This window comes from Capsicum annuum, chromosome 3, assembly GCF_002878395.1.
Source record: "Capsicum annuum cultivar UCD-10X-F1 chromosome 3, UCD10Xv1.1, whole genome shotgun sequence".
NCBI lineage: Eukaryota > Viridiplantae > Streptophyta > Magnoliopsida > Solanales > Solanaceae > Capsicum > Capsicum annuum.
Genome location: NC_061113.1, coordinates 35,625,476 through 35,641,435, shown reverse-complemented (window position 1 = coordinate 35,641,435; position 15,960 = coordinate 35,625,476). Strand labels below are relative to the sequence as shown.

The window sequence follows — 15,960 nt, the reverse complement described above, 5'->3', positions numbered from 1 at the left end:
TCATTTTTGATCAAGGTACGCAATTTTCTTATCACTTTTGACGTTCATTTCAGAGAGGTTTGGGGACTAAGGTGAACCTTTGCATTGTTTTCCATCCTCAAATGACTGGACAACTTGAGAGGACTATTTAAACCTTAGAAGATATGCTAAAGTCCTGTGTGATTGATTTTGGAGGTAGTTGTGTGGATCACTTGCGTGTCATCGAGTTCGTTTACAATAACAGTTATCACTAAAGTATACAGATGGCTTCATTCAATGATCTTTATGGTAGGAGGCGTAGGTCTCCTATTGGGTGGCTTGAAGTCAATGAAACTAAGTTGTTTTGTCTTGATTTGGTTCACCAAGCTATGGAGAAGGTAAAGGTAATCAGAGATAGACTTAAAACTGCTCAGAGTCACCAAAAGTCCTATATAGATGTGAGGAGAAGAGAGTTGGAGTTTGATGTGGATGATTGGGTATTCTTGAAGCATAAAAGGATTGATGAGATTTGGGAAGAAGAGGAAGCCCCTGTTACGTTGGATCATACTTTATCTTTAGAAGAGTTGGGGATGTTACTTATGAACTAGAATTATATGCAAGTTTGGGCTCCATTCACCCCATGTTTCATGTGTAATTATTGAAAAAGTGTGTAGATGATCTTTTTTTATTGTGCCTATTGAGAGTGTTGGTGTGATGGATTCTTTGTTCGACGAGAAAGTCCTGATTGAGATTTTTTATAGATAAATTCGTAGGTTGAAGACCAAGGATGTGGCTTCGGTAAAAGTCCTTTGGAGGAACCAAAAGGTAGAAGAAGCTACTTGGGAAGCTGAAGAGGATATGAAGTTTTAGTACTCATTCTTGTTCCATGTGTCGGACGAAGGTGCTTAAGGTATGCGTTTCATTTTCCTATTGCTATTTTTTGAGTTTGTCATTTGATTCTAACAAATGATCCCAAGGGGGCGGGGATAATGTGAGACCCTCCAAATTTTAGGCATTTTATTTCTAGCCTTCCTGTGTTTGAAACACTGTTTTTTTACTTAAATTGGGTATTGGGATGTTAATAGGGTATCCCGATAAAGTTTTGGAATTTTCGGGAGAGTATCAGAGTCATTTTAGAATTTTATGACAGTAACCCTCCATGTTTTTGGCATGCCACGGAGGATAGCCTCCGTAATTCAAATGTGGCATGAAGGCAGTGTGCCTTTGTGATAGCGCTGTGTCACAGAGGAAAATCTCTATAATAATCAGCGTAGCACGGAGGATAGCCTTTGCGATAAGGCTGTGCCACGTTGATGTTTAAAATTCTTGCACTTTTTATTTTATTTACTTGGGATGAGGGGCTTTTGGGTCTTTTCACCCATGTACGACCCTTAAAAATAATAAGTTTATTTTCATCAGTTTTTCAAAGATCAACTGCTCTCTTGCACTCTCAAACTCAAAAACCTAAGAAAAGCTTAAGGGTTTCACTGTGCATTCATCTACTAGATTCCAAGATCCAAATTACTTTTAAATTTTTGTGTGTCTAAGGCATGTACCTCTTCCCTTAACTGATTTTATGTAAAAATATGCATTTAAATTTTTATCCATTTAGGTTAACTGTCGATTTTGAATATGGGTTGAGGTGTTTGGAATGGTTATTGCATGACTAAAATTTCCATGGTTTTGAATTGATTGTTTATGCTATATTTTCATGAATTTGAACTATTTAAATGAATGGGTGTAGAAATTGGAAAGGGGAACATAGGTTTCCCTAAGCTTGATGGTTTAATAGTTTGGAATTGGCTTTAACCTCAACCCAATTTATGAAATTTGATTTGAGACATGGATATATGCATAAACTACTTCACATTTGAAACCTTGCATTGTATAAAAGGTTAATGGGACATAAATTGGCTTTTGAAAGGCCTTGGTGGCCATGGATTGATTTTGAATTGAAAATTTTGGAGACCTATTGGCTGATGGGTTAAAGTCTAAGTTAGCTAAATGGGTTATAGTCCTATTGGCTGATGGGTTAGAGTCCCAGTTGGCTAAATAGTTTGGATTGACATAATGATATTGGCTTGCAATATTGTTTATTTGGTATGATGATACCATTCTATCAATTCCATAATGGATGATTCCTTGTTTAATGGTTGGGATTGTGTAAATATTTTAATTGGGCTTACAGAGAGTTGTGTAGCAAGCCGTAAAAGTGGAGGTCCTGAGGGACTGATACTGAAAACTCACGTTTGCCGTTGAGAGCGTTGGTCTTGATGACGGTGTGATTGTGTCACACTTGATATATGTATCATTTATGGTATAGGATCGTGGATTCTCCGACCTCCTATGATATCTTTGGTTCATGCGGCTAACACGCACTGGGGCCCATCCACCGGGGGGGCAGGGGGAGGGGGATGAACCTATATAGCCAGGGGTATTTTTATGACAGTCAAGCTACATAGTATAGACTAATATTTTAACTCTTATGCTAAACCTTGCTCTATATCCCAGTATATTATATATATATATATATATATATATATATATGAATGATTGTGTGCATGTGGTTTTGGACTGATTTTGATCATGACATTATTTTATTATTTTTTTGAGTTATATGCTAGCGCTCACCCTGCTAACCATCTCCGGACATTGTATCCCCATGCGATACAAGGTTAGACGATACTTCTGCTTTTTTGTATAGTGATAGGTGATTTCCTGATCGTATGTGAGTCAGCTTAAAGTGGTGAGTCTCCTTCTTCCCAAAGGTCTATTAGTTCATGGTTTTATTTGTGTCTAGATTATTGTTGGAGTCCTCTTTTGGCTATCGTCGGAGGCATATTCCGACTTAGGTTGTTCTTTGGATATTAGAGGCTTTGTGGATTACTGTGGATTGGGATTGTTGTTGGAAATCTTAGTTTCCTTTGAGCCATTTGTTATCGTACTCATGTCTATTTGGATTGCTTTCGTTGTCATGTATGTATTGTATTCTCATTGACTAAGCAAAAAGAGGGTGGTCTCCGATCCTCGATGGATTTGGGATTTCTGTAATGACTAGGCTTTGGTTAAGGTCTGACATAGTTTATCTATGCTTTTAAGTTGTACATTATCATTATGAAGTAAAGAGACATTATGCTCTCCTAAAGATAAACTATCATTCACACTTAGTTAGCTACTAGTCTCATTTACTAGAGTGCAAGAGTTAGGTTGGTTACCTTAAAGTTCGTTTAGAGCATGTCCATTCAAGGGAGCTTCAAAGTTTGGTGTATTGGATAGGATGGGGTTAGGTAAGTCTATCATGTTATTGATTCTCCTTGGGGGAGAGTTTCCCATGCCTTTCATTCCTCGATTTAGGTCTTTTTTAATACTCAATATGGCCGCCATTATATCTTATCAAGTTATCTTTCCCGATGCTATAGTACCTAACAAAAGAAATACGAAAACAAAAACAACAAACAAGTTAAGGTTAGGAAATTAACCTCACAAGCTCTCGAAGTTCACACCTTTGTTTTTTTCTCAATTGGCGTCGCAAGTGTTGATAAATCATTTATACTCCAATGAATTTGCTTGGTACCAATTGTGGCTTGAGTTCGCAATGAATTCTTGTTTGAAGGAATCAAAATAAAAATTACTTAAGGACTTAAATTAAGAAATCACAACAAATTTAAAAAGAGAAAAACTAGAATGGAATTTGACGATGAAAGAAATGAAACTCAAGAACTAATCAATCAACTTATAGATGAATTATTAGTTGATAAGTAGTTTAAGAATTAAAAGAAGAGATTAGGAATCAAGACATTGAAACTTAGGAATCAAACCTTGAGCAATAGAGCAATTTAAGTGTTGAAATCCGTGTATAAGCTTAAATTTGAGGCTTGAAACTCAATCTACGTTAGGGAAGGGCTGTCTGTGTTGGATAACCTGCTTTAGCATGTGGAACACAGGTGTAAATCATCCTGGATGCAGGTGCTACTGGTTTGAGGTGCCCTTGATCTGCTTTAGCAGATTGGGCGCACTTCCAAGGCACCTCCAAGGGAGATGGCTCGAAATTCAGCTTGTACAAGGCCAAAAATACCATTTAAAATGGCCGAAATGCCCTCCAATGATCCCCCTTTTGTACTCTTCTCTTGGGATATCCTTGGAATTGATACCCTAGTACAAATAATTTTCCACACCTTTTCTTTCTTCTTGATGGATCAAACAACCAATGTTAGCTGAAAATTCTTCTTGAAGATAACAATTTCTTCAAGAATGCCAAGAACACCAACTTTTCCAACTTTTTCTCCTTAGCTCCGAATGAGTTGAAATTTCAAATCTAAGTAATTTTCAACATTCTAAACTCATTCCAAACATTATCTTGCTTAAATTCTTCACCAAAAACTTTAGTTCTTGCAACCAACTTCAAAATCTTCAACCCAAGCTTTCAACTAGGATAGAACACTCAATAATGCTCCGATATAGCTCGAATTTGATATTTAAACTCTAATAGCATTAGGAAACTTAAATCTAACACTAAAACATACAAACACTCAAAAAACGACCTATGACCAAAAATATAAATAGTAATATTTTTTGCGAATTTTTAATTTCTAAGACGACTAGCCTCAAGATTGACTTCGTAGGAATGAAATCAAGCTCGACTATCATACCAAATTATAAGGGAACAAAGTACGAAAATAAAAACTAAACTAAGATTCAAAACCTAAAGAACAATAAAGTAAAGGATAGGAAGAGAAGATAGATAGATACAAGAAGATAACTAAAAGGCAACATAAGAGTGTATCAAACCCAAAGATCTCCTTTATTGATTACCTACAAGAACCTAGCTATTATGTAGACCACAAGGGAATTAGATCCTAAGAAACCAACGTTTCTAAATGGAAGATCAACACAAGCTAATTCAAGCTTGCCATAAGCTAATCTAAGATTGTCACTCAGTCACAAAAGAGTATACATTCACAATTCATCAAAAACTAACTACTAAATGAAAGAAGGGCCCTATTTATAGTTTAGGGTTAATTATTACTTCTTATGAGCGTAAAAGTGACCCATTTGGAAAGACAAGGCATAGAATCCCACTAAGCATCAGCTTGAGCAATTCTAAAACATATGGGGCGCATAATGGACTGTTTTGACCTGCGCCAGCAAATGTAGAATGGGTTGGGCACACATCCATAGCATGTGGGGTGCATGTCATCTTCCGGGGGCTTTATATCCCCGTTTTGCCTTCCCCTGGCTTCTTTAACATCCCTTGGCCCTTCTTGATCATCATAATCAACCAATTGACACCCTTTGATAGCATTAAGAAGTCATCAAGTGCATTTTGACCCATAAGCATCCTCTCTAACAATCCGAGGGTCATTTGGATTGTATCAATGAGACTTCTCATATTACATATCAATAAATTTAATAATGGGACACGATAAAATGTAAGTAACACTTAAAACGAACAATGATACAAAGATGTTATTATAAAAGATTTGGACATAATTAGAGTATAAAGAATGTTCGTATGAAATTACAACATTTGAAGATGTGATTTAGGAAAAACAAGCCAAGTGTGTTAAGAATGATGTGACACTGATCTTGGATTATCAGACATTAATTTCAATTGCTCATGCAATTTTTAATATGTAGATACTTTTGATTGAAGTAGACTTGCATATAAAAGAACAAGGACATTGTCATTATCAAAACAACTAACAGAGTGCAATATAATGATTTAATAAATTAAACGATATAATTCCTACAGGTAATTTCATGGAAGTTCAGTTAACCTACTAGGCCAATTTCCTTTCTTAAAAAAAAAAAAAAGAAATATGAAGGGGAATTATAAGGTTAAAACTGTTATAAATATATTGCCATATATAATGAATGTCTACTTTACCATATATAGTGAATACCTACTTTATCATATTGTATGTCTATTTATGGTAAAGTTACAAACCCCAATGTTAGTTTTTCTCTATAAATAAAGGGGTTTTCCTTCATTGTTATTCATCCCTCAAGAGAAATAAGAAACTCTCTATTCTCTCTCTAATCTTCTTCTTTATTCTTTAATATTTTATAACATGTTATCAGCATGATACTCTGCCAAACAAGGTAAGATTATAAATCTTAAGTAATTTTAAGGTTAGTAATTCCTTATGTTATTTGTCTTTTGCTGCTAGTAATATAATTATTGTTGGATTTGAGAAAAAATAATTGGTTTGGAACCATTTATGTTTTAAATTTATTTCTCAAGAACAATATTATCAAAAGGGATGATAATATGTTGGGTTCAAGTCCCATCGATTTATCCCTAAGATGCTTTTATATGGATAAGACGTTGAGTTTGAATCTCAATACACCATATTGATGATATTATAATGGCTAGAGCAAAATAATGGGTATTTGGTGAAAAGTCATGAAACAAGTCCCATTAAATATGCTCCAGTCCTTGAATTGAATGTGGTATCAATAAATCATATGTATGCCTCAATTTGTTTTTGTAGTAGCTATCATAATTTGATAGGCTTAAGGCATGATTATATTCCATTCCTGGTAATGAAAATTTCGATTATTATAAATACATATCTATACGCTGGGATGAATATGACTGTATATACACTTGAATGTATTCTTTGTTGTGAAGATATCACAATCCACCTCTAAAAGAGGTTGAATAATTGAAAGATTGAATATCTTCAAGGTACTATGATAAGAAACATGAATGTGAAAAGTTATCCAAGCATGATAAAATCACATGCCATAATAAACTATGAATTTATTGTTTATTGATACAAAATTTATGTCACAGTAAACAAGAAGTTTACTAAAGTAAAAAACACATGTCATGGTAAACTTGGAGTTTACTAGTACAAATAAATTTATAAGTTGACATGAATGATTATGACACCCCGAAGATGTGCATATTGAGTATTAAAAATATATTGAAGAATTTAAAAATTCTTCATGAACTTTAATGTTGCTTGTTCTCATGATCCGTTAGTTGGACCAACTAATTTTAGGATTGAATTCCTTAAAATCTGAAAAGTATAAAAGCTGAATAAGGGCCCATTCACCTATCATGTGATCTATTAAGATGCATCAATAACATGATCACTATGTATATTTATTGTCAACCTACAGTTTGACATTCATAAATTGCTTGCTTAACAAAATTGAGTCAAGAGCATAATTTTCTAATTGTGTAATCAAGACAATTCATCTTGATAATGATGGTTTGGCATTGAATGCCTTCGATAAAATAAAACATTGCTAATGAGAACAAAGCTTCATGTGTTGATCTGAAATATGATATGTTGCATATAATAGCACTTGTATGCATTAGACCAATAAATTTTTGATTAATTCCCCCTCAAAGTTGGTTCTGAGTCAGGAACCACACATTGTCCATCTAGTATTTTTGTTTTTCGGTATACGATTAATGAATATGCCATAATGCACAAAGATGGATTTCTCGAAGAAGATGAAGGATGTATATTAGTTTTTCTAACATAAGGGGGAGGTTATAAGCAACTAAGAAATATGATAGGAATTATCATTAGATCCTCTTCAAAAGATAATTCAAGTCAAATGCCAAAAGCATCTCATATTAAGCTGCAAGTGCTCCTGTTGTGTCCCTAAAGGACAAAGTCTATGCATGCGTGAAACATGATAGAACAATCGATTTCAAATAAAATAATCTTTGAAAAGGATAAGGAGAAAATAATCATAATAAGAAGGTAATGTGCTCTTGAAGAGCCTACAACATAACACTTCAAACCTTAGGAGAGGTTCAGGTACCTGAAATAATGAAGTGATGAGATCTCAAAATGTTATGTCGCGTTGTGAACTGATACGAAATGATATATCATCAATATCTTTGATACAATATTGGCGCAATATTGTGAAAGATTATAAGGATCTGAATTCTACGTTTATTTAAGCATGCTGACATAGAAACATTTATCAAGTAACATGAAATGATGCATCTTGGTAAGTGAAAACTTATTTGATTTGCACTCCACACACTTAAAGATGTCACACATGAAATGTTGAATATTGTCATTTGACAAAATATATCTTGCAAATACTACAAGGCCTGATATGGCCTTTTTGATTAATTTGTTAGCAATGTATAGTTTTGCTTCTACTAGGAGACATCGAAATGAGATCAAACACATGATCTTATATTATTATAAAGATTGAAGTCACGATCTTATTGATTATGCTGATGATGGATATTTAATTAACCCACATAAATCTCGATCTCAAACAGGCTATGTGTTCATATGTGAGGATATTGCCATATCTTGGAAATATACAAAGCAGTCTATTGTAGCCACTTCATTGAACCATGATAAGATAATAGTTATTCATGAAGCTAGCCGAGAATGTGTATGGTTGAGGTCCATGATACATCTCATTCAACAAAAATGTGGTTTGAAATGTGACAATGTACTCATAGTTTTATACAGAGATAATGCAGCATGCATAACACATCTTAATGGAGGATTTATAAAAAGAGATATAACGAAGCACACTTCATCAAAACTTTTTTACATACATGAGCTACAAAAGAATGGTGATATTAACGTGCAACAGGTTCGTTCAACTGACAATGTGGCTGATTTATTCACCAAGTCTCCTCCAATTGCAACTTTCAAGAAGATAGTGCACAAGATCGGCATGCGAAGATTCAAGGATGTTATCATTAGGAGGAGTTAATATGTGTTGTACTCTTTTTTTTTTCTTACGGGGTTTTGTCCCACTGGGTTTTCTTTGTAAGATTTTTAATGAAGCGGCCTATATGCGTATTATCTATCAATTAGACATTCAAGGGGGAGTGTTATAAATATATTGTCATATATAATGAATATCTACTTTATCATATATAGTGAATACCTACTTTATCATATATTGTATGTCTATTTATGGTAAAATTACAAACCTCAAAGTTAGTTTTCCCTTATAAATAAAGAGATTTTCCTTCATTATTATTCATCCTCAAGAGAAATAAGAATTATTGTCTTCTCTCTCTACTCTTTTTCTTTATTCTTTAATATTTTATAACAAAAACTGAATATTCATCTATAATTGAAAGTTCACGTAGATCATTAATTGGGCTACTAAGATTTCGTACTTAGTCTATTTACTTGTCTATCTTCTTATCATTTTCTCTTCTTACCTCCTGTCCACCTCATTTTTTTTTTTATAAACATAGGTGGATTCAATATTTGACTGTTATAAACTCAAAATCAGAGTTTTATCACACCCCTTTTGATTAATGGTTTGAAATTTATTATTATTTGTTTAGTGAACTTTAAACATACATGATACGAATAAAAGTTATTAAGTTCAGATGAACCTGTTATTTATGCAATACATTTGCTACAAATGGTATTTAAGGATAGATAAAACTTTAATTGTCGCTCCTTTCGCTCACTTTTACTTGTTCGTTATACTAAAAATAAATTTTACTTTTACTTATACACCTTGCATGTCAATGGAAAGACAAACAATTTTTTTTGTTTTATTCTTAACATTAACTATGCATTCCTCGTGTCATTTCTGAGTTCATGGAGACTAATATACACCAATCAATATGAACATCATGGTAAAATAAGTATTTCATTTATTATTTTTTAAGACAAGTACAAAGTTAATGTGCACAAGTAAAAGTAAACAAACAGTAACAGTGTTGCTTCCAATATCTGTTTAGAATAACTTTGATTCAATGAAGTATCTTAAAATTAAATTACGCGGCAAGGGGAAATTAAAAGGGAAAACAAGACTGAATCAATCAACAAGCAATATTGTGGGAATTTGTCAAACTAAAGTGTGAATATACCAACTTCAGTCAATTTTGTGCCTTCAACACTAGATTTATGTATGTATTTCAGTCGTGTCAAGGCTAGAAATGTACCCAAAAAAAGTTTTACATTTTGGCCACAATAGGAATTGAAGTTAATCTAACCTGCAAATAGATGCACCTTTAATTGTAAACCACAGTCTATTCTAACAAAAACATGCAAATTGGAGGAGTAAATGACTTGATACTTCTCACGAGACCTTTTCAATTTATGACTGCAATCACCGATTGCGTACCAATGCTTTCGTCGTCTTTTTTCAAGAAGTGGACGTCATGTCTTCAAAGATGCCAAGTTTCCCATTTCCCTTGTTGGTCCACAAGTTGTGGAGTTTCTTCTTTCATCCAAGACTTTATTGGATGTCAGTTTACTTCTTCCAAAAGCCTTGTCATTGTCTGATGCTTGTCAGCTTGATTCATTGCTTAAATCTGCTGCCAAGAATGGAAATTCCCACTGTATTTCAGCTCTGATTGAGGCTGGTGCTAATGTTAATAGAAGGGACTCTGATGGGGGCTCCGTTATGTCACTGGCTGTGAAATCTGGAAATCTTGATTCTGTTCAGGTGCTGATTGAGTCTGGTTATACTATTGACAATTCTGCTGATAAGTTTCTGCATTATGCAGCTGCTATGGACCGCGTGGACTTGATGGAAATTCTTTTTTTGGGTTATGCTGATATAGATTTGAACTCGATTGATTCACAAGGTAGAACTGCTCTTCACATGGCAGCAATTCACGGGCATGTTGAAGTGCTTCAGTTTCTTGTTACAATAGGGAGTGATTCTGACATTTCAGACTCTCAAGGTTGGACTGCCTTGCATTTTGCTGCTCACCAAGGCCATGTTGAATCAGTTGACTTCTTACTGAATCATTCCAATATGACAAAATATGCTCTAACAAAACAAGGGAAGACAGCCTATGAGCTTGCTACCGATAAGGGCCCACTCCCAATTGTATGATCATTTACAATTGGGAGATACTTTGCATAGGGCTGCAAGAAAAGGGGAAGTTGCTGATATCAAGAAATGCATCGCGGAAGGGGCAAATTTGAACGGTAAGGATCAGAATGGCTGGACTCCTTTGCATAGAGCAGTTTTTAAGGGTAAAATTGAAGCGGTAAAGGTATTGGTAAAGCATGGAGCTAAGCTTGATGTTGTGGATTATTGTGGATACATGCCGCTTCATCTTGCTCTTGAGGCTGGACAAAAGGATGTAGCGACATATTTGGTTGCTCAAGGTGCTAAGGCCAATTTGAAGAGCTTCAAAACTAAGGAAGCAGTTTCTTGTGATTTGGATAATCATCATTCACATCTACATACTTACAACTTTGTATACTGAAGAGCAAAATACACTCAATTCAATTGGGAGAGGCTCTTGTATATTATTGGCTGAGCAAGTAATTTTTGTAGAATTCTTTTTGCTACATCTATAACTTGTAAAATCTGAATAACCTTAAAAAGGTGGGAGGTAGTTGTGTTCTGTTTTAATTGAATTTGGAAAACAAGATTGTTCGATTTTTGCACTCAAATGCATTTACTTTTTTTTTTTTTTTTTCACTCAAATGCATATACAATTAAGTTTTGTTGTGTTTTATGTGTATGTGATGTAAGTGAATGTTAACCAAAAAAAAAAAAACTGTCATGAAATTTGTTGTTTCTTTTGTCATTCTTTATATTTCTTTATTTTTCTTCCCCGATTCTAGTCCACTCATTTCATATAAGACATAAACTGGAATCTTAGATTGGACTAAGGGTCAACCCTTATTGTCGAAGCAGACCTTGTCATTTTTCTCTTCCAACAGCAAGGTACATTTGGAAAGCAGGATTTCAGACTTTGGTACTCAATAATCTTGAATTCTTCTCTTGTAAATATGAAAATAAGAACAAGTTCTAATATATATTCTGTGTAAATGGTTGGTTGGAAATACCAAAACATGGATCTCCCTTTATTTCAACTTTTGTACACTAATTAGCAGGATAGTTGGAGTCGTTTCTATTGAATTCAACATATTTTGAACTGTTGGAATCCCAAACATAGACCCCAAGGAGGCTTGTGCAAACAACAAAGAAGAGAATGGTCCGATTCATCGAATCAATGGATTCGGAAATTAAGAAAGAAGGTGACAAAAAAAGGTCCTGAACTGACGTTCATTGAAAAAACGGCTTTGATTAAACTAGTAATGGATGATCTTGACGTCTCAGATGGTTGATAGTAGATAAATTCACGCAAGTACATCAAGGATGAAAAACTCAAACTTGTATCATAAGTACGCTGCTTGCCTGTTAGTCGGGCTAATCAAACTATCAAAGTTATCATCCGGGTTCACTGTCCACCCAGTGAAGTGCAAAAACTCAGTAGAGTCACACATATGCGACACCCAATTGTGTTCTATTTCTTTTATACTCTTTAGTAATAGTACGTTGAGGCTTGTTTTGCACTGAAATATCCGGAATTGGGTGTGATTTACATACTTCATCAAATGAAAGAATATACCTTGATTACAATTTTGCTCTCAGTTGTTCATGCTTGGTTCTATTAGAAAATGAGAAAATACTCAAGTTGGATCTCCAATTGGTTCTGTTAGAAACTCATTAAAATACCAAAGTTGAATTTCCATTATTTCAAGATTTGATTCTGCCTAATGAATATTTGGTCCTCAAAAAATTGTATTTTGACTAGTTAACCCTGAATTGTTTGTGTCAGCCAACAGTTGCAGTATGCTTTCAAGATTCCCACTGCTTCAATCTCACCATCTTCATCATCCCTGGAATATCAACATAAAGTAATAGTACTTGGTATTTTAATATATCCTCAAGTTGTTTAAGCAATTGCAAGCTAAGTTTGAAATGTTGAATAACTTCTGTCCAATGGTACCATTGTTTTCTGTCACTTTATTCGTTTATTTTCTATGGCATTTTGTTTGTGTTGTGATGGATGGAACCTTAGTTTTCTCGACATATAAATTATAATTAGCACAATACTTAGAAAAATGAGTTTGGATTTCCTACAATTCAATAGGTCGGCTGAATCCACTGCTATTTTACGTTCTGCATTTTGATAACAAAAACTATGGTCTTAACTAGTACTCCTCGGTGCTTCACATGCAGCCTCAAATCTTGAAATGGATGAATACATGGATATCCAAGTTGAGTATCAGCTCTTCTAGTTACCAGAAACACAGTCAAGCTTTTAACCTTAAAATCTAAAGATCACAACTAATAATGTTTCATAAGATCATCAATAAGCGTTCCTATTCTCATTCTCATATTTACAGCCAGGAGATGAGATCAAGATGCTTTGAGAGCCAAAGCACCCAAAACAATGTTGTTGTTTTTCACGATCAGAAGATATAATTTCTTTTAGGTCCTAATATTTCAAGGCAATTCAAATTATACAAGTTGCAGACTAAACACAAAAAGAGTTCACAAAGCATTTACATTAGTATATTAACACTCTCTTCACAATTTGAAATCAAGCTCTTTAATGCTTTACATGATACAAATCTACGGAATGTAGATGCGAAGAATGGTTCTTGAAATTCTCCAAATCGCATGGAACCTGACCTTTAGCTTTGAAGCTCTTCAAAATAGCCTTAGCACCTTGTGTAACTAAATACACAGCCACATCCTTTTGTCCAGCCTCAATAGCAAGATGAAGTGGTGTATGCCCACAATCATCAACAACATCAAGCTTAGCTCCGTGCTTTACCAAAACCTCTGCCCCTTCAATTTTTCCCTTAAAAGCTGCTCTGTGTAAAGGAGTCCAACCATTCTGATCCTTCCCATTCACACTCGCCCCTTCAGCGATACATTTCTTGATATTATCAACATCACCTTTTCCTGCAGCCCTATGCAAAGTGTCTCCTAACAGTAAGAGATCGTACAGTTTAGAGTGGCCCTTATCAGTAGAAAGCTCATAAGCAGTCTTCCCTTGTTTCGTTAGAGCATATTTTGCATAACTGGAATGATTTAGTAAGAAATCGACTGCTTCAACATTGCCTTGGTGAGCAGCAAAATGCAAAGGAGTCCAACCTTGAGAATCTAATATATCTGGATCGCTCCCTACTGAAACAAGAAACTGAAGGACTTCAACATATCCGTGAATTGCTGCTATATGAAGGGGAGTTCTACCTTGAGAATCAGTTGAATTCAAATCTATATCAGCATAACCCAAACAAAGAATCTCCATCAAGTCCACGCGGTCCATTGCTGCTGCATAATGCAGAAACCTATCGGCAGAGTTGTCAATACTATAACCAGACTCAATCAAAACCTGAACAGAATCAAGATTTCCGGATCTCACAGCCAGTGACATAACGGAGTCCCCGTCTGAGTGCCTTTTATTAACATCAGCACCAGCCTCAATCAGAGCTGAAATACAGTGGGAATTTCCATTCTTGGCAGCATATTTAAGCAATGAATCAAGTTGACAGCCATCGCACATAGAAATGGCTTTTTGGAGAAGTAAACTGACATCCAATAAAGTCTTAGATGAAACTGAAGAATTGGATGAAAGAAGGAACTCCACAACCTGTGGACCAACAAAGGAAATGGGAATCTTGGCATCTTTGAAGATATGACGTCCACTTGTTGAAAAAAGACGGCGAAGATCATCCTGACTAGCTTTACCAGTAGGAAGCATCGATGACTTAACCATAACGGTGTCCAAAGGCGTGGAAAGAGGAGGCTGATCACAAGAACTAGTCAAGAAAAGAGTGAAGGAAGCTGTTGACAGTGGAGGAATAATAGTAAATGAATGTGAGAAAGAGAAAACAGAAGCCTTGGTAGTAGAGAGACCAACAGCTACAGACATGGTGTGCATGAGATTAGTTAACTTGAAAGTTGCAGAAGACTTTTGCCCTCTGATGAAACACAGTTTGAGTTCCTCCGAATTAGGCTTAACAAGTCTGTCCATGCTTTTCTTTCTTTTGGGGATGTAATAATTTTGACAAACTGAGAAAAATGGTGTATATGGAGTTGCTATAATTAATAATGTGAATGATATGATGATTGATTAGGGTAATATATGAATTACCAAAATGGCTGATGGCGATAATGTTAATTTTATCGTACATCTGAGTATTTTATATAACATTGTAGGATGGTGTCATTGTCACTTTGGAATCAGAGGCACATTAGTGTATACAATGTTAGCTTTAAAATATTGACAACTTTTTGGCCCCGCGTCATCACAAAATAGATTATTAGAAACAGGTTTCAACTTTTTTGATGGATCAACTACTCCATTGTTATAGATCTTTGACCCAGCCCACCCTTTCTATTTTATTTCTTTCTAGGTGTGGCTTCAAAGAACTTTCATATATGCAGGGGCGGATCTCGGGGTTCGGGTGGGGTTTCCAAGAACCCAGTAACTTTCGTGCGGATTTAGTATTTATATAGAGAAATCTAGTAAATATATAAAAATTATAAGTTGAGAATTCATAAATAAAGTGTATTGTTGGTCTAGTGGGGTGGAGAGACCTGTTAAAGTTTTATTGCCTCATGGTTGTGGTTCAAATTCCTTACTTATTAAATTGATTTTATTTTTATCTAACATGAAAAACCCACAAACTTTAAATCTTACATCCGCCTTTGCGTAACTGCTAGAGTCTATAGACACCTACTAAAAATAAATACTCCTTTACTAGGTTAACTACTACTAAAAATATCATCTTGTTTTATGAGTTGTTTGGCACGTTGGATAAAAATAATAATTTTGAAATTAATTTTATTTCATATTTGGTTAAGGTATTAGTTAATCACAGAATAATTTAATCTAATTATTTCTACTAAAATAGTGTGATTACTGTCCCAAAACTGTTAAGACTTGATGGACTAGCTCAAAAAACTGTTAAATTAATAAACCCTGTTAGGAACCATATAACAACCGATGTTGACAATTCAATTATAAACTAGTGGAGTGGATGATGACATTCATTAAAATGTTATTTCTTCATCTGTATTGAAGCTAGTGGGAATCTTGGAAGCATATATCATCAACTCATTCTACAAATTCAGTGGAACTAAAAGACGAAAGTGCACTTTTTGATGACCAAATATTTAATTTATTTATTACACTGCAATCATCTGTTTGCAGAATTTAATCTTGAACATGTAAAATTGATCTAACAGCTCAAACTAGTGCAACTT

At 34.6% G+C, this 15,960-nt stretch overlaps 2 protein-coding genes across 2 annotated transcripts; one reads left to right on the top strand and one right to left on the bottom strand.

The window, feature by feature from the left end:
* The first annotated feature begins 242 nt into the window (after positions 1 to 242).
* On the top strand, positions 243 to 11,149 carry LOC107865466 (protein VAPYRIN-LIKE-like). Its single transcript, XM_047408236.1, has 4 exons — positions 243 to 362; positions 2,759 to 2,934; positions 10,077 to 10,662; positions 10,718 to 11,149. The coding sequence occupies exons 1-4, from the start codon at positions 243 to 245 to the stop codon at positions 11,147 to 11,149; spliced, it is 1,314 nt and encodes a 437-aa protein (XP_047264192.1).
* A 2,142-nt stretch (positions 11,150 to 13,291) lies between these two features.
* LOC107865467 (protein VAPYRIN-LIKE) lies at positions 13,292 to 14,725 on the bottom strand. The gene has a single exon (XM_016711722.1). The coding sequence runs from the start codon at positions 14,723 to 14,725 to the stop codon at positions 13,292 to 13,294; it is 1,434 nt and encodes a 477-aa protein (XP_016567208.1).
* Between the last annotated feature and the right edge of the window lie 1,235 nt (positions 14,726 to 15,960).